This window comes from Corylus avellana, chromosome ca10 (assembly GCF_901000735.1).
Source record: "Corylus avellana chromosome ca10, CavTom2PMs-1.0".
In the NCBI taxonomy this organism is placed as follows: domain Eukaryota; kingdom Viridiplantae; phylum Streptophyta; class Magnoliopsida; order Fagales; family Betulaceae; genus Corylus; species Corylus avellana.
Window position 1 is genome coordinate 1,008,299 of NC_081550.1, and position 27,869 is coordinate 1,036,167.

At 37.8% G+C, this 27,869-nt stretch overlaps 2 protein-coding genes across 2 annotated transcripts in view; both read right to left on the reverse strand.

Annotated features, from left to right (window-relative positions):
- Positions 1-18,826, reverse strand: part of LOC132163716 (callose synthase 9) — a 54,707-nt gene extending 35,881 nt beyond the window's left edge. Inside the window, exons 1-13 of the mRNA XM_059574087.1 lie at positions 18,597-18,826; positions 17,703-17,907; positions 10,071-10,168; positions 9,303-9,466; positions 8,182-8,278; positions 6,181-6,291; positions 5,972-6,097; positions 5,296-5,385; positions 4,657-4,754; positions 4,431-4,548; positions 3,436-3,561; positions 2,363-2,439; positions 2,182-2,260 (exon numbers count right to left, since the gene is read on the reverse strand). Of these exons, the coding sequence (XP_059430070.1) occupies positions 2,182-2,260; positions 2,363-2,439; positions 3,436-3,561; positions 4,431-4,548; positions 4,657-4,754; positions 5,296-5,385; positions 5,972-6,097; positions 6,181-6,291; positions 8,182-8,278; positions 9,303-9,466; positions 10,071-10,168; positions 17,703-17,904 (1,386 nt within the window). The 5' untranslated portion in view covers positions 17,905-17,907; positions 18,597-18,826. The remainder of the gene's footprint in view (positions 1-2,181; positions 2,261-2,362; positions 2,440-3,435; positions 3,562-4,430; positions 4,549-4,656; positions 4,755-5,295; positions 5,386-5,971; positions 6,098-6,180; positions 6,292-8,181; positions 8,279-9,302; positions 9,467-10,070; positions 10,169-17,702; positions 17,908-18,596) is intronic.
- A 2,412-nt stretch (positions 18,827-21,238) lies between these two features.
- Positions 21,239-27,869, reverse strand: part of LOC132163407 (callose synthase 3) — a 22,311-nt gene continuing 15,680 nt past the window's right edge. Inside the window, exons 30-43 of the mRNA XM_059573689.1 lie at positions 27,721-27,830; positions 27,476-27,601; positions 27,293-27,361; positions 26,946-27,135; positions 26,604-26,757; positions 25,389-25,508; positions 25,188-25,306; positions 25,017-25,100; positions 24,278-24,390; positions 23,955-24,184; positions 23,061-23,858; positions 22,923-22,973; positions 22,117-22,302; positions 21,239-21,707 (exon numbers count right to left, since the gene is read on the reverse strand). Of these exons, the coding sequence (XP_059429672.1) occupies positions 21,459-21,707; positions 22,117-22,302; positions 22,923-22,973; positions 23,061-23,858; positions 23,955-24,184; positions 24,278-24,390; positions 25,017-25,100; positions 25,188-25,306; positions 25,389-25,508; positions 26,604-26,757; positions 26,946-27,135; positions 27,293-27,361; positions 27,476-27,601; positions 27,721-27,830 (2,599 nt within the window). The 3' untranslated portion in view covers positions 21,239-21,458. The remainder of the gene's footprint in view (positions 21,708-22,116; positions 22,303-22,922; positions 22,974-23,060; positions 23,859-23,954; positions 24,185-24,277; positions 24,391-25,016; positions 25,101-25,187; positions 25,307-25,388; positions 25,509-26,603; positions 26,758-26,945; positions 27,136-27,292; positions 27,362-27,475; positions 27,602-27,720; positions 27,831-27,869) is intronic.

Here is a 27,869-nt window from a genome sequence, read left to right on the forward strand (position 1 = left end):
TGTTTCCACACTCCAACACCAAAATGCCCCTCTACCTCCTTAGAACACCAGCCTCCACTCAAACTATCATATTTTGCATCCAATAACAAACACCATAACGCCTCCCTCTCTATAACATACCGCCATGACCATTTACCCAACAAAGCTTGATTAAACTTTTCTTTTTTTTTTTGATAAGTAAAGTTTATATATCAAAAACGCAGAAGGGCGCAACCCAAGTACACAGGGAGTATACAAGAGAAAACGCCTAATTAGGAGAAGAAAAAAGAACAAGGAAGTCAAGATAGCTAATCACTAAAGGAGCAAGCCAAGCTGCTGTCCAAATGAAAAGCATGTAGAAGAAAAACGCCTTGAGGTCCTCCAAAGATCTCAGAATCCTCAAAGCATCTCGCATTCTTTTCTAACCATAAACACCATACTATGCAAAGGGGAGCCATTTTCCACACAACGGCACTTCGTGAACGCCCTCCCGACCACCAACAAGCGAACAAATCCACCACCTTTTGAGGCATGACCCATGACAATCCAAATCGGCTAAAGATAGAGAGCGAGCAGTCTCACAATGGAGAAGAAGATGATCAATCGTTTCCCCATCCGATTTGCACAAATAACATCTATTGATCACAATGAGATTCATTTTCCTAAGATTATCGATTGTGAGGATCTTCCCTAACACTGCCGTCCAAGTAAAGAAGGCCACTCTCGAGGATGCCTTGGTGCGCCAAATACTCTTCCAAGGCAAATGCCTAGCCTCAGTACTAGCCAAGGCGTTATAGTAGGATCGAACATCAAACTTCCCTTTACTGGACGGAATCCACCACATTCCTCTCCTTCCCTATTCATTTTATGAGAGTATAACAAAGTATAGAATGAGGCTAGCACTTCCAACTCCCAATCATGAATCAACCGAGAAAAACTAACATTCCATTGAAGAGCTCCCCCCGTGAGATCCAAGTTGTCAGCAATAGATGCGTCGTTAGCATTAGCAATGGTGTAAAGGCCTGGAAAAACAACCTTAAGACACGCTTCTCCGCACCAAACATCATCCCAAAATTTGATTTTGGAACCGTCTCCTAGATCAAATCTTCTATGGCTAGACAGCATCCGCCACCCCGTACTAATATACCTCCAAAGGCCCACCCCATGAGACCCCGATATACTGATAGAATGCCAACCCCCCCAATCGGACCCATATTTGGCATCCACGACCATTCGCCACCAAGCCCTTCTCTCATGCGCATAACGCCATAGCCACTTCCTTAACAAAGCTTGGTTGAACAATCTCAATTTCCTGGTCCCTAAACCTCCTTCAAAAATAGGAGAGCAAATCTTATCCCATTTAACCAAATGATATTTGAATTCATCATTAAAACCTCCCCATAGAAAATCACGTTGGAGCTTCTCTATGCGCTTAGCCACCGAGACAGGAATAGGAAAGAGGGAAAGGAAATAAGTAGGAAGGTTAGAGAGGGTGCTCTTTATAAGAGTGACCCTACCTCCCTTGGAAAGATACATTCTTGTCCAGCTCGCCAACCTCCGATCAATCTTTTCCAAAATGTCATCCCAGATAGATTTTGCCTTAAAGCGAGCACCCAAGGGGAGTCCCAGGTATTTCAAGGGCAACGACTCCGTCTCACAACCCAAAACACCGGCCAATTCTTCCATATTATCCACATCACCTACCAGGACCAAAGCTGATTTAGCCATATTCACCTTTAGACCCGAAACAGCTTCGAAACAAACAAGTAGGACTTAATCAAGCTTGATTAAACTTTAACAAGTTTCTAAACCCCAAACCACCATATTGCATAGGAGAACAAATCATCGACCATTTAACTAGATGGAATTTAAACTCCTCATTGATACCTCCCCATAAAATCCCTTTGCAGTTTCTCAATCCTATTAGCCACTCGATGCATTGCCATCAGCAAGACTGCCCATATACACATGGACTACATCAGCACCATCACTTGCAGAAACAACCTTCGCCATTTTCGACTCCAAGCTCCGGTATGTCCACGTCATAATGTCAAAGAATTTCGACTTTTGGAAAGTGGACACTTACTTTGGACATTCTAATTAGTAGAGAAAGGCATTTTTTTTCTGAGACAGAGGCAGTAATTCATTAAAAAGAGCAGCATAACCAATTTCCAACAAATAAAACAGCTACAACAATCTGACCTTTGACCTTCGTGTTGGCTTTTGGAAAAATGGAGAGCTTTTACGCCATGGCCAACTAAGTTCAAAGCAATGAAGTGACCTGACAGCGAAGAAAAAAAAAAAAAAAAAAAGGTAAGCCTTCAAAATACAAGAAAATTTACAAAACAAAAAAAAAAAAAAAAAAATGTCGTGGAAATCTCACCAAAAGTACTCATTAAAATCATCATAATTTCTCCATGAAGAATGTGATGCTCGTCCATTATCATTGTTTGCAGCTTCCTATGCATTTTTGCAAATAAGTCAACCATAAAACACAAATAATCAAAAACATCCCTGAAAAAATTAGTTTCCTTCAAAGAAATGATTATTTTAATTAGCAACATTTTAAAACGACAATGGGCAGCATCTAGAACCTGCTTTCAACTCCTCAGAAGCGACAGAACAACTAGTAATGGATATTGACAATATCAAAAGCTTCAGATTCAAGCACAATGCTACAACCCTTACAGCAAAAACTTGGGGAAAAAGCTTTGCTAGCTCACTGAAAGCCACACGTTTTCATTTGCCACAAACTCAAACCCTACCTTTAGAAACTTAAGGTACTTGCAACTTTAAAGTTCTTTGCCACCCAGAACTTTCTGAAACCCCTCTCTTGGACTCCAGCCCATAAACACTTTAAAAATACAGTCAATCTAACCTTCATCCATAACGTGGTGTCTTAAAGCACCCCCCCACCCCAAAAAAAAAACCATTCCCAAGGCCCAAAAGGAAAATAAAATTTAAAAAATAAGAAAACAAGGTGTTTGCTTAACTGACTGATAAGCCAAAATAGCTCTAGACCAACAACGAATGAATAAAGAACATTTTTTTTTATAGGTAATCAGAGAAAGAATAAAGAAAATATCCAATCAGGCAAAGCAAGGGTATAGCAAAAGATTCAATTCAGGTTTCATGTTTTTTTTTTTGATATCGAGGAACCTCTACAAGGCAGGGCCCTTCGGACCCACCCCTGCAGAGTAAACCCCGGCCCCGTGCACCGCACCCTCGGAAGTTTCCCTACACGGAACAGGGTAAGTCACTGGCTATTCACCAGAGGGGTGTGGCCCCAAGGAGGAGGTAGCACCTGGTGGGTTTCGAACCTGAGACCACTGAGGAGCAAACTCAGAGCCCCAGGCTTTACTCCCTAACCACCAAGCCAACCCCTTGGGGTTCAATTCAGGTTTCATGTTAACAATATAAAAAAATAAAAAGGAAAACACATAGAGAGTTGCATACCGCAGCGACAATCTCATACAAAGGAGAGATGACTTGATCAAGGAATGACACACCATTCTCAGAATTGCAACTATGGGCTGGCTCTAAATTCTGCTGCCTCAAAATCTCATCCATTTCCCTTACCATCTGGACATGAAATTCATGATTCAAAGAATAACTCGGAAGAGCAGAAAAAGGCAGGGAGAAATCACTAGAAAAAGTGACAACAAGTGCACGAAAAAATTCAATAAATTCAGCTTTGCAGATGGCTTTAGCAGTCTACAAATGCTACGCCACAAACTGATTTGTCTTAACAAGAAAAGATTAAAAAAAAAAAATGCTATAGCAAAACCTGAAAAGCATCTCAGATACAAAGACAGTGACAAGCAATTGATGTTTCAGTAAAGATGTATGAAAAAAATAAAAAACAGAAAACAACAGAAACAAGCAGCCTTATGAAAATTCAACACTAGTGAGTGCTTTAAATTGCATTTGACTTCCTGCACAGGCATTAAATGTGGGGCAAATGTCAATCGTGGCAAAGGCAAAAAGCTCAAGAGAAAACAAGCACAGAATATATAATTAATTAGTTTCTACAGAACTCCTCTATAACTTGAATTTAAAATCCTGCAAAATCAATAGAGGTTAGGACCAACTTTTAAAGAAGGGGGAATAAAAACTTCAAGATAATTATTTCAATGAAGTTTCACAAATACACCAAAAAGAAAAAATCTTTATGCTAATAAATTTATTCTAAAATGAGTAGTGCTAAGTTCGAGTAGAACCACTAGAGGTTAGGACCAACTTTTAAAGAGGGCAAAAAAACTTCATGAGAATTATTTCCACAAACTTTAAATAAATAAATAAAAAAAAAAAAAGTCTTCATACCCCCCTCAAACTATTACTTAATTGACAACGTCTCTTCTAAACTTTAGATTGCGACAATGTCCCCCCAAGAACTAACTACTATGTCCAGCAAGAAATTTTAAGAACTAAACACCCCTGGATTGACTTACATGATGAAAAATGTAGCACAAGCATTCAGGCAAAAACCTAATGTTAGCCGCTTCACCCCATATCAAAAAGTTCAAAGAAACAAATAGTAATCTCTTTTCCTTGCTAACAGCTTCCAGGCTGCAAAAAAATAAACCATATTTTTTCAATAATCACAAAAAACAATTAACAAGAATTCACTCAAGGAACAGCCACAAGGAGTAACAAAAAGATTTTAAAAATCCATACTCGCTCCAAACAGGCTGAATGCCCAAGTAGGTACACCATTTAATGTAATTGTCGAGGGACTTCAGAAATACTTTCTGTACAGCGGCCTCATCCAATTTCTGGAGCAATATAAAGGCAAATATCACAATTTGGTGGATTAAATGGTCTAACAAAAAACAAAAATAAAAAATTGAAGACTTTGACCAACCAACAAATAAACAAATGTACTGAACTGCCATATAGACCAAATATGGGGTTCTTCCACTTCTTACTTGAATTTCTAGCATAAAACAATATTCAAAACTTAAGTTCTCTTTTTCCCTTCGTCTTTTCTTTTGGGGTTCCCTCGAGTACTCCCCACGTCCCTATTTGCACTTTGTTCAAGAACTATTACTAATACTAAACAAAAAAATGAAATTCTTTCTCTACTTTCAAGGAGTCCTGGAAGGATCCAGGGAAACTCTCTACACATCTCCACTAATTTTTGTTTTTTTTTTCTTTTGGCACCGGGTATCCGGAGCTTCACTCTGACTAATCCCGGGGGGCGCACAGGCCCTCGGCAAGGAGTAATCTCCACTAATTTATCAAAAACAATTATGTGAACATCTGATACAGTATCCAGATCAATGCAGTTTGTGACAATAATGATCAGAGATTTACCGGTTCAGTTTCTTCAGGTATACGAAGCTGAGATTGCTCATTCGCAAGGAGATTAACTATATGCTCCCGCTGGTTAGAAACATTTCCCTTCTGGTAACCAAAAACTTTACGCATTAGATACAAGAAACAAGTTATAACAGTAAAAAAATCAAAATATAATAATCTAACAAACATAGAAAGGGAGGATTTCAAACCCAACATATGGGCATAAGAGAAAGACGACCAAATGAACGAAGGGAAAGAACCTTTCTAATTATCTAAAATGATAAACCAGTTGAAATAAATATATCCAATTGCAGTTAAACTCAAGCATTAACCTCTGCATTTCCCCACTCACAAGGAAAACATTTGCATTCGACCAAACCAGCATTCAGAACCAAAAGAATTCAAACCAGTAACCTAGATTAAGAACAGATTTGATACTAGACCATTTTCACCTGAACCTTGAAAATTTCCAGGCTCAACTCCATCCAATGTTACGTAAACCCCACATTGAAGAAACTAAAAATCACAAAAAAAGCAGCAGCAAGACCCTTTCTTCGTCTTTGCATAAAATAAGAATAAGCCCCAATGCTGAAGGTAAAATGCTCCAAAGGCTTGGTCCATAAGGCAAAGACACCTTATCACTATCCCAACCATTTCAACTTTCATACTTAGAAGTAGTAAAAGTACAGACCTGAAATCCAAATATATAATGCAGAAAATCAAGCATATCAGCATCCCTTGTCGCAGGAATAGAAAAATCCGCAGGCAATGTTGGTAGACCAGTACAGTATTTTAAAGCTGACACTGCTGCTCGCACCTGACAATACGTTCCTTGGGTTAAATAATGGCAGAAGTAACCAAATATGAACTTGAGACATACATAAAAGGCAACAAACTAACCTCAGGCAAACCCACAATGGCATTTGTTAAGGTAGGACCATCCAATGGAATAATGTTATAAGCGATTAAATCTTCTGTCATTGCTGCATCAGATTCCATCATTCGTTGAAGCTGCAAAGAAAAGCAATCATATAAAATCACAAAAAATTAAGATAAGAAAATTACACCATCAGTCTATTTCACAGTTAGTAATACCAAGTTAGAGGATGTAACCAATGCTTTTTTCTTATAAGTAATTCAATCCATATTAAAAAGAGCTTTGAGGCGCAACCCTAATATATAGGAAGTATACGAAAAAAAAAAACTATTAGGGAGAATAAGGAGAACAAAAGTCCAAAAAACCAGTAAAACTAAAAAAATTCAGACTATTATACCACACAAGGGGAAAATAACAATCATTACATCAAAGCAAGAAAACACTTTGTATCTAACATAAGTATCGCCCACATTTGCAATTGGTTCAACAATGAGTCCCGGTATCTTAGAGAACAACATGCTGCCAAAATCTTACACAAGGGATCCTCAATGTTACTACGATCAGTTCCCATAAACACTCAAACAACAAGAATCAAATTGTATTCCCCTCAACAATAAAAAAGGAAGAGACCCCCAACAACCAACAGCATTATTTATCTAATCTTCTCATCTCTTCCTTCATAAAATGGCATGAAAGAAACCTCCACAAAAATCCTGACCCAATATGACACAGTGTTCTTACAAATAACTTTATTTCATATAACCAACATTTAACCTTTTTTTAAAAAAATAATTCATTTCATTGATGAGTGCAAAGGGGGCGCAACCATAGTATACAAGATGTATACAAAGAAAGTCCCCCTTACATGGTACAAGAAAAACAAAAATCCACAAATTCAGAAAAGTTAGAAAATTGATAGACACCATACGCCACAGTCCAACTAAAAAGCGATTTGAACACGACATTCTTGAGCTCTTCCCTTATCTTCTCACGATCTTCACAACATCTAGCATTCCGCTCTCTCCATATACTCAATTTAAGCACAACGAGGCTATCCTCCACACATCTAGAACTAAGCATCTACCCACCTGACCTCGCCAACAATTTAACACCTGTAGCACCCAAGCAGGCATAACCCAATGGGCTACAAATAGGGTACAGATCACACTCCATAATTCTCAAGCCACTTCAAAATGGAGTAAAAGAGGATCAATATATTCCCTGCCCCTACACATGCAACACCATTCCATCACTATAACTCCTCCTTCACAAATTATCCAATGTCAAAATCTTCCCATGAGCTGCTGTCCACACAAAATAAACTCACTCTCAAATGGACCTTAACTATCCAAACACTCCTCCAAGGAAAGGAAGAACCCCCTGAAGTATCTAACTCGTGAAAAAATGACCCCGAGATTTAACCTATTAAACTTTTCTTAAGATACACACACACACAGAGATATGTTGCTTTTTCTATCATATTAAAAAGCGCAAAAGTGCAGCCCAATTTAACAATACTAATCACATGAATCATATATAACCCAGGCTTTGAGAACTTTGTTTTTTGATAGGTAATCAAAGAAGATTTATAAAAAGCGTAGGCGCCCCTAAGCATATTGGAAGTATACAAAAAGGACACAAAAGGCAAGAAAACAGAAAAAAACAAGAGAGAGCACCCCGCAAAAACCCAATAACCCCAAATACCGCAGTCCTAGGCTCCTAGGCATAATTACATCACAGCAAGAGCCTTCTTGCTTTTGCCCCGACTAGAACCGCAACTCCTAGCATCAAAGTTGATAGAGCACTCTAAGTTCTTCAACTCCCTTCTTCCTTTAGGCTTAGGAGTGGAAAAGGCTTTGAGAACTTTAATACAAAAGATATGTAATACCCAATTTCCACTTTCAGCTTCTGATATCCCACATAAATTTAAAAAGAAAAAAGCAAAGAAAAAACATGGCCAAAGAAGAGTTAAAGGTTTGCATTCCTATAAATATTAGAAAAATACATAAGAGTACATATCCAACCTCATCAGGAATTTCCTTAGTCAACTGTTCCAGCACGGTCCCTAAAACTTTTAAAGTTGCAAAAACTCGTTTTCTCTTAACTGTCTTCCGCTCCAACCTGAAATTGACAATTTCATAATTAACAAATCAATATGGTAAACATAGGAGGCACAATATGACCCTGTACAAAGGAATACAGAACGCAAATTTCAGTACCATGCAATCATGAACTGTGAAAAACAACAACGAATGTAAACTACAAGTGTCACAAGATATATTGAAAGGTGGGTAAGAGTCAAAGAATAGGATTACGAGTAGTAAACAAGCAAATGACATGAAAAGAACAAAAAATTGACTCTGACATTTAGCACATGTAGGAGGTACCAACCCGTATCCAACCAATATCACAATCGACACATTATCAGTACGTAAAATTGCGTATGGATCTCAGGTTTGAGGGTTGTTTATGTTTTGTGGGTTTTGTGAGTTCTTTTTGTTCACTCTAGTTTGATGTTTTCTTTGTATACTACCGGTGTACTTAGGGTCGCCTTACGCTTTTGATAAGAGTGGGCTCTCATTCATAAAAATAGAAGACGGTGGCTTTCCAAAACAACTTTTTTCTCATTTCCACTCATGTGTCCTCCTTTCCTCTTTTTTTTTTTTTTTTCTTTGTGAGGGACCACCCACCTGCCGCACCAGTGGTTCAGGTTCAGGTTCAAGTTCAGGTTTGTATATCAGATGTAGGGAGAATAATAGGTGAAGAAACTTTTAAAAGTGCCAAGGATCTTTTTATTGGTTAACTACAGCAGTTCATCACACTATTTGAATCGTTTCAGATACAAAACTTCAAGTGGCACTACCACCAAGAAGGGAATGGTAGATGTAAATAATTGACTTAAACACAAACATGCACACATGGATATATTCATATAACATTTAGTTGTTTGTGTGTGTGTTGTTGGGCTTTCTTTTTTTTTTTCAGGGGGGTGGGGGGTAAATTGAGAGAAAAGGTAGCAAAACTATAAATAACAATTAAAATATCAAAAGCAAAGTGAGAGAGAGACAGACAGAGAGATGAATGGTTCAAGAGCAGAGCTTAATCCAAAATGATCAATATGTTCCTTTCTAGTTTAGAAGCATACTCGCCAAGATTTCCACTGAAAGCACCAGACTCCCTCAATTTCATTTCTTCTTCTCGTAGCTTGTCTACATTATTCTTCTCTCTATATAGCTTGTAGAACTCTTGCAAGCGTGCAATGTCCTGACTTCTATCTATATTTCCAACCTCCCTCTTCGCTAGCTTTTGCTGAAAAATTGCTCAAAGTGACAAAATATGGCAATAACATTAAAATTGAAATACAAGCCCCACAAAAACTGAATTGCTAGTAAAGGGCTAAAGTTTCAAAGCTACAAACAAAGTCAAAACCTAAAATCTTTAAAATCTGCTTCAAACAATGAAATTTGTAATCTCTATGGCCTTTATACATTCATACAATGCACTCATTCATGCATAATGTGTATTCACGTGTGAAAAGTAATGAGAGGGGTGGGTCTAAGGTTTACTTTACAAAGGTGGGTCCAACGAGCCCTGCCTTGTCGAGATTCCCCGTCATCAAAAAAAAAAAATTAATGAGAGGGGATTTTCCACAATATATTCTAAACAAAAAAACAAAAGAAAAAAGACGAATCAATTTCAAGTGTCCAAACTCTCACTCATTTTATTTTAATCCAACAAAAGATATTCCATAGGTTAATCCCTAAAAAGCAAAAGTGCAAAAGAGACTAGTACCACTGACACATGCATACAGATGCGACTCTACCCCACAAAATTTTCAATGTCTAGTGCATAACGCACAAAGTAAAATTTTCAAGTGTCTAAATCAAAATTTAGCATTTCAGACAACACATACCTTGATGACTGACATCAATCCAGTCTTGAATTGTAAAACACCTCTTCCTTCACTATTAGGATCCAGATTTTGAGCCAGTGAATAAGCATGCTCGCATACTGCAGATAAACAGTAAAAACTTAGCAATTCATACATATCTAAAGGTTTCAATGAACATTTAAGCATAAGCTTCATAGACAAAATAAACGGATGAATAAAAGCGGCAGTCTGCAGGAATGACTTCCGTTGTTCGATTGCACAACGAAGGCAGAATAGCTATTTCACAAGAATTCCTATTCCCCAACATACCAGCATAGAAGTTACTCCCAATCTAGGGGCCCGCCAGGGAAAGTTTTTGAAAAGTGTTTTTGTATTGTGTTTCGAAATGTTTTTTTGGAAGTAATGCATGTCATTAATAAGCGCAAGCTTTGCTAGGGAAGTGGCTGTGGTGTTACGCGCATAAGAGAGAGACTTTTTGATAAGTAAAGATATATAGAAAAAGCGCAGAGGGGCGCAACCCTAGTACACCGGGAGTATACAAGAGAGCGACTAAGAGGAAGAGAAAGAAGAAGAGAACATCAAAAGAAAATCTTGGAAACTGATTACTATAGGCGCTAGCCAACCAGCAGTCCAAGAGAAGATAGTGTACAAGAAAAAATGAATAAGGTCCTCTATATTCCTCGAAGAGTCCTCAAAACATCTAGCATTTCTCTCGTTCCAAATACTCCACATAAGGCATAGAGGAACCATCTTCCACACAACGGCGCTGCTGGATTTACCACCCGTCCACCAAGAAGCAAACAACTCCTTAACGTTACCCGGCATAACCCAACACAAACCAAACCGAACGAAAATGGCATTCCACATGGTGCGCGCCACCCCACAATGAAGAAAGAGATGATCAATAGACTCCCCATCTGATTCACACATGCAACAACAATTTATCACCACAATACCTCTCTTCCGAACATTGTCCAAAGTTAGAATCTTTCCAAGCGCGGCCGTCCAAACAAAGAAGGCCACTCTTGAAGGAGCCTTGGTGCGCCAAATACTTTTCCAAGGGAAAGGAGTAGGGTCTTTTGAAGCAAGGATCCTATAAAATGATCTTACTTCAAATTTGCCTTTACAAGAAGAGATCCACCTTATTCTATCCTCCCCTTCCCCGCCCATCGGATGCGAATACAATAGCGTGTAAAAAGAGGCCAAGACCTCCACTTCCCAATCATGTACCCTGCGAGTGAAGGAAACATTCCACTGAACAGAGCCATTTAAGCATTCCCTATTGTCTGCAATAGACGCATCCTTCTTGGTGGCTATGTTGAAAAGTCCAGGAAAAGCCTCCTTAAGAGACATATCTCCGCACCAAATATCCTCCCAGAACCTGATATTGGACCCAAGACCAGGGATAAATCTAATGTGGCTTTGGAACGACCTCCACCCCCTGCATATATACTTCCATAACCCAACCCCATGCGATCCTCTGGGAACCTTGGAGCACCAATCACCCCAAACCGCACCATACTTTGCCACCAAAATCTTCCTCCACCAAGCCTCCTTCTCCTGAGCAAATCTCCATAATCATTTTCCCAAAAGAGCTTGATTCATCAAACGCAAATTCCGAATGCCTAAACCTCCCTCAGAGATCGGAGAACATACCTTATTCCAACTAACCAGATGGAATTTAAACTCTTCATCAATCCCACCCCATAAGAAATCACGTTGAATCTTCTCAATGCGCTTCGCCACTGAGGCCGGAATAGGAAACAGAGACAGAAAGTAGGTAGGAAGATTGGATAAGGTACTCTTTATGAGAGTAATCCTCCCCCCCTTTGATAGATACAAGCGTTTCCAAGAGGCCAGCCTTCTAGCATATTTTTCCAACACGTCCTCCCAAATAGCCTTGACCTTAAACGAGGCTCCCAACGGGAGGCCCAAATACTTCAGCGGCGTAGAAGCTATACCACATCCCAAAATACCAGCCAGCCTGTCCGCATTGTCCATACTACCTACAGGAACCATGACAGATTTAGCCAAGTTCACTTTTAACCCAGAGACAGCTTCAAAGCAGACAAGTAAGGCGCCAATGTTTCTTACTTGAGTAGGATCTGCCCCACAGAAAACCAAAGTGTCATCAGCAAAGAGAAGGTGAGAGACGATAATCCGATCCGTTTCTCTAGCTCCCACTAGAAACCCAGAAATGAGTCCCCTATGTAACGAGGCGTCGATCAACCTACTGAAAGCCTCCATGACCAAGACAAACAGGAAAGGAGAAAGAGGGTCACGAGAGAGACTTGGTGGAGAATTGTTGTGGATGCCAAGTTTGGTTTTGAGTGGGGTGGATGGCATTCTGTTGATACTCCTGGGCCCTATGGGGTGGGACTTTGGAGGTATATTAGTAGGGGGTGGCGATTGTTTTCTAGCCATACTAGATTCGATCCAGGAGATCGGTCTAAAATCAGATTTTGGAATGATGTCTGGTGCGGAGAAATGATTCTCAAGGAAGCTCTTCCAGCCTATACAATATAGCTAGTGCAAAAGATGCGTCCATTGCTGACAATTTAGAGCCCACGGGTGGAACTCTTCAATGGAATGTTAGCTTCTTTTGGTTAGTCCATGATTGGGAATTGGAAGTGCTAGCCTCATTCTATACTCTTTACTCTTGTATTCTCACAGAATGAGTAGGGAAAGGGAGGATAAAATTTGGTGGGTTCCATCTAGAAAAAGGAAGTTCGATGTTAGATCTTTCTATAATACCTTGGTAAGCAGAGACGCGAGTCCTTTTCCTTGGAAGAGTATTTGGCGCACCAAGGCACCTTCGAGAGTCGCTTTCTTTACTTGGACGGCGGTGTTAGGGAAGATCCTCACTATTGATAATCTTAAAAAGAGGAATCTTATTGTGATCAATAGATGTTGTTTGTGCAAATCAGATGGGGAGACTATTGATCACCTTTTCCTTCACTGTCAGATTGCTCGTTCCTTATGGTAAACCATCTTCAGTCGTTTTGGATTGTCATGGGTCATGCCTAGCAAGGTGGCGGGCTTGTTTGCTTCTTGGTGGTCGGGAGGTCGCTCTCGGAGTGCCGTTGTTTGGAAAATGGTTCTTCTATGCATCATGTGGTGTCTATGGTTAAAAAGGAATGAGAGACGCTTTGAGGATTCTGAGAGATCCTTGGAGGAACTCACGGCCTTCTTCTTCTATACGCTTTACACTTGGACAGCAGCTTGGCTCGCTCCCTTAGTGCTTAGCTATCTTGATTTCCTTGTTCTTTTCTCTTCTTCTAGTTAGCCGTTTCCCTTGTATACTCCATGTGTACTAGGGTTGCGCCTCTCTGCGCTTTTGATATATAAACATTACTTCTCGAAAAAAAAAAAATAAGCGCAACCCTAGTACACATGATATACACAAGATAACCCTCACTAATGATTAACTAAAGAACAACAATCCCCAAATTCAGAAAAGTTAGACAAAAGTGTGATATTATATGCCCATGTCCATATAGAAAGCGAGTTGACCAAGATGTTCTTGAGCTCTTCCATTGACCTCTCATGATCTTCCAAACATCTGGCACCCTATTCTCTCCATATGCTATATGAGTAATGCTAGATGGAGGACTCTTCTATCCTCCCAAATATGACGTAACTTTTAAAATCACCATTAAATTTGAGATGATCATTATTAGATTTTGATTTATTGGTGATTTTAAAAGCCACATCACATTTGGAAGGACACAAGAAGGACTCTAGCCCTCCTTCTAGCATTACTCTATGCTACACATTAAGCACAAAGGGACATCCTCCAAGAGCCTAAAACGAACAACTTCCCAACTAACCTCGCCAACAATCTCATAACTTTATCACCCTTCTATGCATAACCCACTCTAATCCGAAAAGGCTAAAAAATCACAATACACAATTCTCTTGCCACTTCACAATGGAGAAAAAGATGATTTATGGATTCCCAGCTCCTTTTTTTTTTTTTGATAAGTAATAATGATATAAAAAGCGCAGAGGGGCGCAACTCACATACACGGGAAGTATAAAAGAGAGCGCCTAAGAGGGAGAAAAATGCAAAAGGAAATCAGATAAACTAATCCCTATAGAAGCAAGCCAAGCGGCCGTCCAGGAATACAAAGTAAAGAAGAAGAAATGAGTCAATTCCTTTATGGTCCTAGTGGAGTTCTCAAAGCATCTAGCATTCCTTTCATTCCAAATACACCACATAAGACACAGAGGGATCATCTTTCACATTACCGCGCATCGGGAACGGCCTCCCGACCACCAGCAATCGAACAAGCCCCTCACCTTGCAAGGCATGACCCCATGCAACCCAAACAGATCAAAAATAGTATGCCAAAGAAAGCTCGCAATCTAGCAATGGAGAAGAAGATGATCGACTGACTCTCCATTCTTCTTGCACATACAACACCACTCCACTATCACTAGGTTCCTCTTCCGCAGGGTGTCGTGGGTCAAAATCTTGCCTAAGGCCACGGTCCACCCGAAAAAAGCCACTCGCAAAGGCACCTTAGTACGCCAAATGCTCTTCCAAGGAAACACCTCATGGTCTAAAATAGACAAGGCCTTGAAGAGTGACTTAACCTCGAACTTGCCTTTCTTAGACGATGACCATCGAATACGATCCACGAAACCTGTGGATATCTTGCAAGAGTACAACCGGTCAAAGAAAGAAGAAATCAAATCCATCTCCCAATCCTGTACGGGCCGCACAAAAATGACATTCCACTCGACCACCCCACTCCTCCAAATGAAGTTATCTTTCACCCAAGCTTCTTTATGTCTGGCAATGTTGAACAAGGACGGGAAAGCATGCTTCAAAGAGGAATCCCCACACCAAATATCATGCCAAAAACGAACTTTCGAACCCACCCCCACCTCAAAACGGATGCCTTTGGCAAAAAAATCCCAACCTTGACGAATGTGCTTCCATAAGCCCACACCATGGGAACCCGAGACCTTCTTTGTGCACCACCCACCATCCTGGTCTCCATACTTAGATTTGATAACCTTATACCACAAAGCCTCACTCTCATTCGCATATCTCCAAAGCCATTTACCCAGGATTCCCTGCTCCTTTTACACATCCAACACCAATCCACAACTATTACGTTTCTCTTCCGAAGGTTATATTTTGAAATGTTTTGAGAATTGTTTCTAAAATGCAGGGGTCAAATCTGAAAAAGTGTTCTCTTGGGGGGGCAAGTCTGAAAAATCATTTTTTTTAATAAGTAATATTGTATATATTAAAAAAAAACGCAATGCGCCTCTCAGTAAACAAAAAGTATACGAAGGTGAGACCCGTGAACCCACAAAAATCCCAAGTACAGACCCTAGAACCCAAAAGAAACCCATCCCAAAAAGCCCAAGAAAACCATCCCAAACTTGTTAAAAAGTGCAAGGGGCGCAACCAAAGTACACAAGACATATACAAGAGAAAAACACCCCGCAAGATCAAGAGCAAAAAAGAGAGCACAAAAATCTACAAAGCTAGAGATATCAATAAAGGCGTTAACAGAGATACACTCATAGAAAGATTTAAGGAAACAAAGTTGTAGATCGAAACTCATCTTCTCACGAACATTGAAACTTCAAGCATTCCTCTGGGAGGGCTTCCTAGGCTGGAGGATACGCCGGGTGTCGTGGCAGAAGGGTTTCGGGCTTTTGATTTGGGCCCCCATCTTTGCCGAGGCAGTCTCATCGTTCTGTGCCCCACATGTCTCTTCCGATGCAAGGACAGGTGATCAGCCCGTCTTCAGAGTTGTTGGATAGAGAAGAGGACAAAGATTTCTGTTATGGGGAAGAAGGAGATTTTCCTTACCCTTTGAGTGACTCCTCCCCGCCACCCGCTTGGACTGGGCTTTGATGGGGGATTGATGTCACCTTAGAGGTTACCCCTTAGAAGGTTAAGGGTAGAAGGGAGTGTATGAACCTAGAATGCTCCATTAACTATGATGTTAAGCGAGCATCCTCTAGGCGGGGGAAAGGCAAGACTCATGCTTTCTAGTGTTGAATGCCTCTAGGGTGTCAGTCTCTATTGTATTGTGGATTTTGGTTTTGAGGTCTTGTCGGGTGTGTGGTTTTGTGGGTGATCTCACTGTATCGTTTGGGTTTCTTGCTCATTTGGAGCCTTTTGTGTATACTGCATGTGTACTCAGGGGCGCCTTACACTTTTTAATAAAATAAATTTCATTACTTATCAAAAAAAAAGTACATTGATCATTTATGAGAATTTTGCAACGAGTATGCTCTTTCTTGAAGATTGCCTTATGCAACCTTAACTCAACATGAGATGCCAAGGAAACTAGGTGCAATGCTAAGGAAATCTAGATAAGAGCCTAGCATCTATCCTTCTTCTATTCTTACCTCCTTAATTTTCTGCAACTAACACACCTTTTAATTCAGCAACCAGACCTTGGTTTTCAGCTACAAACCCCACCAATCAATCATCAGCTAGGAACCAAAATCTTAATCCTCAGTATTTCCTCCCACCATTAATCCAAACCTAACAACCCAATAATTCTTTAAATAACCTACTACTAGAAAATCCAGCAACAAGCAACTTAAATCCCATCAAGCTTCAATCTTTCCTGGCCCAACTTGAACAATAAACTAATTTCCTTTCCCATTCTTCAGAGCATTAAACCTCAAAGAAGCTCCTACCTGGCATCCTAAATAGTAAAGCAGTTGCTGGAGGAACCCCAGTGAAAACTAGGACTGAAAGTCAAAACATGGCATAGAATGATGGAGAGGAACTCCAAAAAATTCTCAACAGAGTTACTTCTCCCCATCCACCAAATGATGTTCTTTCCTTCTTATTAGTAATCATAAAAAAGATAATTCTCTTTCTTTGTTTTTACATTATAGGTGACATAAACAAGAAAACTAAGCACTCAGTAGCAGCTATCAAATACTCTCACTAACTTTACCTGACTTAAAGAAAAGCACTAATGCCCTTAACACGAAGAAAGGTAGAAAGCCAAACAGAACGAACCAGCAAGAAGACAGCAAATTCAATAATTTGAAGAAAACATTATTCAAACTAGAGACTAATCATAAAAAATAGAAACCATACGTGAAGATCATTTCTATAGAGTGACACTATTTGTACAAGTCTTATCAACAAGTACAATGCATGAGGACATGTGGTAGCTAACAAATGCATGCTCTCCACACCATATAGAGAGACACCGGGGTCGTGCTTGACATGGTGTGATCTTGTGACTGACATCTTAACTTATTAAAATAACTTGTTCGAGTAGAATTTCTCTTTTCTCCTTAAAATTTTTAAAGAAAAATGCTATTTAATAAACCGTTATACAACTGTCATAGGACTATGATGATTTTTGTTGTCATGTCATCCCAATTGTATAACAGTCTACTAAATAACATTACTCATATTTAAATATATTTTCGTCAACCTCAAAAAAAATAAAGTGGTGCAAATTGCAATGTGAATAGTGCATATGCATAAGCCACAAAAACTTTCAGAATATATCCAGCAGAATCAATAACAATCTAGCACTGTAACTGGCATAGATGCAAACACATGTTAATACAAACGCTGAGCAAACCACAAAAATTCAGCAAAACAATGATCTTTCAAGAAAAAAAAAAAAAAGAATGAATGTGACATACAGATTCTAGAAACATTCGGATCTTCATCTTGAATTTCATCTGCAGCTATCAAAATCTCATCTATATCCCTGTTGTTTGCAAGCGAAGACGGAACATTTCCAGCAATGCTAGTAAAGGGACGCCCATATGCATCAATTCCTGTCCTTTCCCTCCTTAATGCAGCACGGACTAGCCGCTCCCATAGTTCCTCAACTCGAGACATTATCTATATAAAGCATACAGCACAAACAAACAAAAAACTTATTAGAAAAGGCATGACATGAGTTTTATCAACAAGCATTGATACTGAATTACTGATATATACAGACACCAATTGTCACTTGATTTCCAGGTAAACCTCACTCTCATCCCCAAAGAAATAAGGCCTGAGAGCTCGATTAGGTATGCCAATCCAGCAGCTTGATAAGAACAAGAGCTTTTCTTACAAGCAGAAGCTATGATACTTACAACGAATAAAAGTAACCACCAAGAGACAAATTTAGCACATCTCTACTGGGATAGCACATAACAAAGAAAAATAGGTTGACTGAGCCTGATACGACACAATTCAAACAAAGTCCATCATTCCACTTCTAAAACCCCAAAGAAAACCCCACTTCCAAAAAATCCTAAACATTCTTCTCTTTTCAAAGTATCAGGAAAAGAAGAAAAAAAAAATGGAAACATGCCACTGGAGAAACACTCATTGTGTCCAATGCCCTGCTTGGCTACCAGGAAAAACCAGAAAAAGGAAAATGTAAAACACCCAGAAACATGAACTAAAGCCTAATACCAAGCAATTCAAACAAAGTCCAGCAGAAGTGACGAGATCCCACATTTTCTTTTCTTTTTTTCCTCATTTTCTCAGCAACAACAAAAGGCGAGAAAAGAAGATGAAAAAAATGAGGATCATACCTGATTTGGAGAAGACGCCCCTAGAGAGACCGAGTCGAATCGGTCTCCGATTCGAACCTAATCCAAAAGGAATTCGTTGTCTTTCTCAAAAAGCACGAAATGTTTTTTATATATTCTTCTCTCTTTCGAAGGTTGTAAGTTGTAATGGTGGTTTTGCTGTTTGAAAAAATGGAGGATGGCACGAATCTAGTGGTCGCATGAGGAAACCGGACTTACCGGTTACAGCCGGTCGGACACGGCAACGTTTTTATACGTGTGAATTGTAATTGTAAACAAGGGCTTTTGGTCTCCATGTATAACGCGGAGAAGAAAAGGCTTTGGCACGTGCAAACAGGTGAGCTGACCTCTATCACCGTGCTTGCAGTTCACACTTCCTTATTTATTTTTTATTTTTTTGAAAAAAAAAAATTGTTTTTTTCTTATTTATTTTTTATTTAAAATACGTAAGAAATCAACTGATAAGAAATAAATATAATAAAAAATGTGTAAAAAAATAACATTACCATCTTATTTTTTTTATTTTTTCTTATGAAGTAGCATTATTATGTACAATATTAAAAGAAAATTTTTTATCAAAAAATAAATTATTTCTATTCGGATTGAAATTGTTCGGATTCTACTCCCTGAATTGGTATTGGGCTCCACAAACGGCTAGGTTTGGGCTAGATGTTGAACTTGTCATTAGACTCATCTCTATTTTGAGTCCAACATAGTTTAAGTTCTGGGCCATATGGGTACTTCCTTTGGGTCCCTTGCGTTGTTGGCCCAAAATGCCGTTTGGGTCACCTTTTCTATTGAGTCCACCATGTACATGAAACCCGCTTTTCAAAGATCTGAGAGAGAGAAATAGAGACCGATTCCTCTCCATTTCATCTTACTTCCTTTAAGGGGCCAACCTTCTTGTAAAATTTCTTTCACTGATGGATTGGAGTTAAAACTAAATAAATGGAAAACAAGTAACCCAAGAATGATAAAAGCTGGTGGTGTTAAATGAACTAAAAGCTTAGGGGTAACTACTTTTTGCCTCCATGAGCTACAACGTCTTGATATTTTTTTTCATGAACTACTAACTATAATACATGACCCCATCAAACTACCATCTTATGACAAAAAGGCCTCATTCCGTCAGTCAAAGGAATTAAAATTGACGGTCAACGGCCATGTGCAAGTCATATGTCATTTTAAATATTTTTTTTTCCACTTTGCCCTCACTTCAAACAAATAAAGTTAATATGTTTAGGAGGGTATAAACATCATTTTCTCGGTCTGAAGTGAGGGCAAAAGTAGAAGAAAAAATTTAAAATAGCGCATGACTTATACATGACCGTTGGCCGTCAATTTTAACCCATTTGACTAACAGAATGAAGCTTTTGGCCATAAGATTGTAGTTTGATAAGGTCAAGTGTCATAGTTGATAGTTCATAGGAGAAAAGTGTTAAGGCGCTGTAATTCATGCGGGCAAAAGGTAATTACCCCAAAAGCTTATTTTGGATTGCATTTTAAAAATGGAGCTTTTAAATTAAAAATAGCTTTTAGGCAAAAGCTTTATTTTAAAACTTTTGCCAAAAGTATTTTTTATCCATTTTTAAGCTTTTTTTTACCATTAAAACCACCTCAAAGGATTCAGGTAGAGGGGATATACTTCCATACTAACCCTACAAAGGGAATTTATGATTTTAATAGAGAAGGCTTGCTAATTTATCTAACAAACAGCATCTACAAAATGGTTCACATTTTTGTTAATAGGCTTTCCTTACCTTAAAACCCTAATCTTGATATGAGTCTAAGAGAATCTACCAATTACTTTAAATCGTACCCACAATCAACCTCGAAGGCTCAAACGAATACATAAAGGTACTTATTTTGTATAGTCATTTGTAACTTGGTTCAAGTTAATTTTGAATGATAGAACAATTTACAACTTGCAAACTAAAATTATCATATTGTTTTTTATTTTCATTTAAAATGTTTATAAAAATGCTTCTATAAATTTCTTAATAAGATAAAAATACACAAATAAATTAAAAAAGAAAAAATAATGATTTTTTCTTAAAAATGAAAATTTTAATTATTAAAAAAATTATTTTATTTTTTTTAAAAAAAAGGATAATTTTAATTTCTTTTACAAGAAAATTTAATTTTTTAAAAAGGATTTTTTATTTCTTTTTTTATGAAAAACGAAAAATTTTACTTTTTAAACAAAACTATAATTTTTTAAAACGGAATTTTTTTATTTTAAAAAATAAAAAATAAAAAAACGAAATTTTTTAATTTTTATTAAAAAAAAAACTTGATAATTTTAGTTCCTTTTCTTAGAAAAAGGAATTATTTTTTATCTTTATATTTGGCCACCGATATAATTTTTATTTTATTTTATTTTATTTTATTTTAGAAGTTTTAGTATTTTATGCTTTTATTTTACTAAGAGAGGTTTCGTCATTGGAGGAAACATTGACAAAGTATTGGTAGTTTGGAACAAACATTGTAACAATTGAAAATTTGGAAAAAAATATTGTCAATTTGGTGATAGTCCAAGGAAGGTAGGTGGACTTTCACCTTGTGAAATTAAGCTCCAACACATACCACCAAAAGGAAAACGGTTTCCCATTGCACAGATCACCCACAAAATCAGCTCACTCTAGTAAGAAAAATTGTTTCAAATTGGAATTCAATTATGTAAGTAATTGAATGCGTTTTGATGAGACTTAGGGAAGAACTACAGTGCTTCTGTCAAATAGGGTGCACAAAATTGCACTAATGCAGCCCCCTCCATTACATCCATAATTACAACACCTAATAAATATGATTTGTATCGGCATAATCGAGAAATTAGCACAAACAATGATCTTGCTCTCAGTAAGATTACTCCTTGTTGCGCGATGAACGATCCTTCCGTTGTCCTCCAAGAATACGGGAAATCTGTAAACCTCTGCTGAATGCTTGGTTAAAGAGCATACGGGTCTGAAATTCTGAAACAAAGGGAAACCAGGCCAAGAATGCAACAGGAGTGAACAGAAGCAAACCCATAATAATCTCGTAACCACGAGCAAGCGTCCGAACCGAACCCCAAAACCCAAATTTTTGAACAACTGGCTTACAAGCTTGAGCAATCTGATCCAATGAAAAAGAAAAAGAAGAGAGAAAACATGTGAAACCAGTGCCTGTAGATACTAGACAAGAAACCAAACATGATTGGGCCCGGGGGCGGAATAAAGTTAGAGATGTAAGATGAATCACAACATTTAGTCAACCACCTTAAGACCTTTTTTTAAGCAAAACAGGATGACTTAAAAATAGAGAAAGATGCAAGCCCAAAATTATCGGATCATGACGATTTTTAGCAATTGCAGCACCCAACCAGCATGAACCATGTGGTGGGTCAGCGGCGGCTAATAGACATAGTATGTATAACTATGGGGATTCAAGAACCCAGATTGCAAGTTTGAGACTCATGCAATACAGTTGGTTACTACTACACAAAATAATTGCAAAACGAAAATACACAGAATGGAAACATTACCAGAAGCATCCCCCAACCAGTTGGCATAAAGGCAAGAATGCAAACAATGATGTCTTGCAGTGTCATATGAGGGAGGGCAATCAAAGTGACCAGAATGGAGACAAAAGTTAGGAATATCAACCCTTTGATTAGCCGGAACACAAGTTGGAAATTTGCACTAAACTTCCGCCGCCCAACTGACACAGTCTACAAAAAGAAAAAAAAAAATTGTCAAACTGTTCAAGGTGCACTAATTCACATATAAAAGTCTTAAAATATGCAGCAACTAGGTTTAAGAAATAAGTGATCATACAGAGACCTGACAGTAATCTTAAACTGCAATAAGATAAACATGACACGCTGAGCAATGAAGAAAGCTGCACAGTATGAATCATACACCGGAATATGCAAATCATTTAAAAAATAAATAAAAAATAAAAACTTCCTATAGCTGGCATTGGGCTGCCAATCTTTGAACATTCTTGTCCACAAAATCAGCTTGGTTGTGTCAAATAAATTTATTCACCACGATAAACTTGATGTACCTTCATTTTTCTCCATAAAAAGATGGGATTTGTGCGTGTACCCATATCTTTACTAGTCAATTCTCTCTCTCACCGATAATAACTTCAAATCAATTTTCAGAGAACAAACTCAAATTCATACTTAATGCAATCATGAATGCAGTAAAATAAAAGCGTAATACAAGCCTATGGTCATATTACTACTACTAGGGAGAAAATGAATTTTTGCATGGAGGAAGCAATTCTTCAAACTGTGCAACAAGGAACATGTGATAGGGAAACACATGAAGAAGTTGCACTTACCTTCATCACAAACAATATTAGAAAGATCACCAGCCAAGATACTCCATAGACCTGAGCTCAAGTGAAAAGAGAATATATGATTTTTATGTCGACAGTTTTTACTAAAAACATACAAAATACCAGGAAAAAGATCCTTACCAGGAAACTTTTAGTGTTTTTTGTAATCTTCAAATGATATACAAGCCCATACTGATAGATAAAAAATCGTAAAGCTAACAATATCTCTGCAATGATACCACGCTTTCCAGAATGACGAAGATGGTCTTGCTCCTCTTCCCACCATGATTCCCAACTTTTTTCTGATGGCACACCTATACCTCCCCGGTTGCTTATCCACTTATTCCAATCAGTCCAATCATCTACAATCTTTTGCCACTCAAAACCAGAAGGATTAAACAGAAAGGGAGCAAAAAGCCAGGTGCCCACCATAAACCACATAGATATGGTGATCAAGATATAGGCAACAGCACTTCTATAAGCATTACCAAAGATTTGGTACACAATAAGCAATATCATGAGCTCGATACCCTTGACAAAGTGACTGCGGGAGTAGAGTCTATAATTATCAGCAAACCTGGCATGGAACACCACAAACCCTCGACCTGTTGGCCTATATTTTGCACCCCCATGAAGTAATGTCCTTCCAAAGTAGTGGGTCTTGGTTCCAAGAGAGAATGTGAAAAATACTGGAGCCAGTTGCAATTGCATCAATATGAATTCACTTAATGCAGTTCGGAAACCCCTTTCCAAACCAATTTCCATCAACATAGGCAAGGCCATCAAAAATCCAATTTGAACAAAAGATTGAGAAGCAAGAGCCACTTGAAGAGGCTTATTGTCTCGAATTGCTCGTTGAGTAATCATACCTTCTTCAAGCCCACTAAGGACAAGATAAAGGCGACCATAAAGGAACACATATACAGTGAGCACAGTGATCTGCCAGCAGAAAACAAGATGATGTTCAAAGTCTTCAACTTAAAGACATAATATGTCAAAACCTGAAAATAGTAGTTAGCTAAATTTTGCACATACCAGAGTACTGAAGTAGAAACCAACTGTTGTGAAATAACATGATAACATTCGGAAAAAGTCAAAACGGTGTCCAAGTCGGTATATATCCCGACTTACTGTCTGTTCCCCATTGCCATTAGCTATCTTTGCCTCAAACATAGAAATCTGGTTCAGGCCCACATCCCTTCCCTTCCCAACTTGGATGTATTCATGATGAGTAATATTGCCTTCACGAAGGGTAGAATTGAAGCCTATATGTGCCGTCATACAAGAGTTACTGAATAAAGCCAAAATCATGCACAAAAAGAAACAATAAGACTAGAAAAGCTTAGATATCAGCATACCAGCGAATATATCTTCACTCAAATTGATAACCTTGGATGCTTTACTGACACCCCCTCTAGTAAGGTGAAAGAGCCTATCAAACACATCAGGATGACCATAGTGGAAACGGACCCTAGATGTACAAAACCAAGGAAAGAGCGTAAGTTTAGAGCAATAAATAGAATTTATCTGTTAGAAGAGCTTCTTAGGGTTAAAAGAATATGTTGGTAACAGGAATATGTTACAGGGGTATTTTTGTCCATGTATTGAATGTTACAATATATGCATATATGCATTATGAGGGAGATTTTAAGCAAACATACTTCCTAAATCCCTTGTATACATTTTCATAAAGGAGGCACATTTTAAGCAAACATTATGGAAAAAGAATAAAAAGATAATCTACTCATTATGACATCTAAGCATTATCTAAGAATCCTCAATGTGAACTGCATTTCTGCAGGAACCATGACAATTTTCTTGCTGTCCTTGACACCAAATACCAAATTTTCATAGAACTTTCTTTTCTCTTTTTTACCAAATTATTAATCTGAAGTTAGAATGTAAGCCAATCATTTTAGCTGTACAGGATTTACAAATAAAGCAACTACCCCCAACAACCCAAAAAAAAAAAAAAAGACACAAATAAATGCACTTGTAAAACAATACACTACAAAATATCGTTGATCAATTAGAAATGATTTGCCACCTTGTTTTTTACTTCTATATTTGAAGGAATTAGGAACAATGAAAACTTACTTCAAAGGGTTGGCCAACAGTCTCTGTCCAATTGTCACAAAACTGGTTTCCTGATTTGACATGAACCAAGCAAGAGAAGAAACACTGCACCAAAATGTAATGAAATGGTTAGCAATGATATAACTAATTGCAAATATCAACCGCATAATATAACCACGTTAAGGTATCTACCTTCCAGTAAATATATGCTCCCTAAGGCCAAGAACCGTGGGGTACCTCACACCATCATGCTTTGTAAGAAACTCTTGAAGCAAATTCCTCATTTTTAATGCTTCTTCCATGTAGTTATCCTATAGAAATAGAAACTTTAATCAACTCAAATGCGCTAATAGAGATTAGTATAATTTTTATTAGATGTCACAATCAAAATACCTGGTTCATATCAATCGTTTGCAAGCCTTCTCCACGTGTAAATATAATGGCATGATTCTGATTTTCGGGCTTTCCCTCACCTAAGATAGCCGGTCCGGGAAGTTTGATTTTATAAATAATCTACGCGGACATCAACACAATAAAATAAAATATATTATGAGGTCGGATACTGATAAAGAGAAAACTCATGATGCTACATATATCCCTAATTGGAAACTGAAAACTTAATCATTTAATAAAAGTCGTAAATGAATCTGAATTTTTTTACTGAGAATGAAAAATAATGAATTTCATAAAAGACAGTTAACTGCAGAATAGTCAAGTGCTTGTTTCAACACTCGCTCAATATTTCATCTCCACACATTTGGCTATGTCACAAGGACTAGGGCAAACATATATGATAATGATTCATTCTTCTCCACTGCTATTACTACCACTGCTAGTTTTCATACTTTTTGCTCCTGATCAATTGAATCATGCTAGAGAGAGAGAGTTGCTGAACTGAACTTACTATTTTAGGCATGCATAGAACCTAATTAAATTTCAGCAAGGTCACAGGGATATTGGAGCCAAAATCAGCTCCTTCAATGATATTTGCCTAGTTCCATTAGGTTATGCCATCTCACCAACATAATCAACTAGGTTTCATATTCAATTGTAAGTCAGCAAAAGTATCATCAACAAAGATGGCAAGGGAGTTCTTCATGAGGCAAAAGCACCTAGGAGAGCAACAACAATTACAAGGTTATTGTGATTGTTAAAATCACCACTTGTTCTAAAAGCTTAAGCTAATAAGAAGAGGTAAATCTAATCATTTAATCAAATATTTTAGCATTCTCCCTCACATGTGAGCTCAAACAACTTTTTAATAGGTGAGGCCCAGTACGTGAAATATTTAATTTTAAATGGGGTGAATTGATAGAGCTATGGTTCAAACTCGAGACCTCTGGCTCTAATACCATATTAAAATCACTACCTCTCCTAAAAGTTTAAGCTAATAAAAAGAGGTAAATTTAATCATTCAATCAAATACTTTAACAATAATAAACTTGAGGCACACTATTCTATGGATAAAAGCAATTTTAGATGGAATAAATCATTTGATAAGTAGTTTTTGAGTATTCATTTAAAAAACTAATTTTAGATGGCATGGATTATGAGATGAATATCCAAATTTTCGCTAATATTTAGCTTTCAGATCAAATGAGCTCTTACCTCGTCCAAATTCTGTCCAGGATCTGAAGAATTAGACTTGGGCAAATTAGCCTTCACTAGACAAGAATAATAAACCTTCTCATTGATCTTTTTGGATCTGTCTTGGTTGGTCACCTCTACTTCATCAATGTATGCCACACGAAGTGATGGATATCTGCCAAATGTAAGCATATCCATCAACTGAAAGTTATGATGACGAGATTTATTTATTTATTTTTTTTGTTAAGTAATAATCCAAATCTCAATTAAAGTGTAAGGCTCTCCTTAGTACACTAAGAGTATACAAAAAGAAACACCTAATTAGAAAGAGAGAAGCGAAAAATATTAAGTTTAGACAAATACGTCGTCATCAGCTTCAGGATGTCCTGTGCGCGAAGATCACCAGATCGCTTTTGAATCCCATATTGCTGGCACGATACCACATAAGTGAATTTCATATCAGCCACAGCTTGGCATTGCGCCAACAATGATCTTTCCCCCTTTGACTGATCCTCTAAATTTAATTCTACGGCTTTATACCCTTCCATTAAATCTGAATAATCACAATAATCAAACAAAGAAAAGAAAAATCATTTAGTACAGAGATATAACTAGAAAACTTATTTCTTTTTTGAATGAACATATAAAAACAAGCATAACAAAATGAAATAATCAATTCTTTCATGGAGAGTAAAAGAAGGAATAAGTACCCTCATCTTGCGCCATATCAAGAAAAGCCTGAAGCTCTAAAGCTTTCCGGTAGTACATCATACCTCTTACTGGCAAATGTAAAAATACTATGTCAAAATCACGACAACTTAAGAGGGGAAAAGAAGTCACAGCATAATTAAGGTCAATCCACAAGCACACATCAAACATGAGAGAGAGAGTACCAGTTCTAGTCAAAGTTTGTCCTCTATATGATGCCCAGAGGCGAAGTTCTTCCTCTGATACATCAGATAATTTAGCTTCTTCTTCGATATTGCATTTCATTCGTTGAAGAAAGTTGGTCCACTCATCTGCAGATTCATATTTGCCTATTTAGTATGAACACCAGACCATATTCTAGAAACAGAAATAGTACAAAAATTTAACATCTCATACATTGCAAGTCAATTAACAGGAGCATAAAATAAACCTGGAAAAATTTTTTGCAAATAGAAGAGGATTGAAACACCATCTTCATTTGGCACTTCAAGATCGCGCAAGGAGAAGAGAACCTCCTCTGTGTAGTATGGCGTTAAGACCCTACAGGTAAATCTTATTACATCAAAAACAAATATTAAA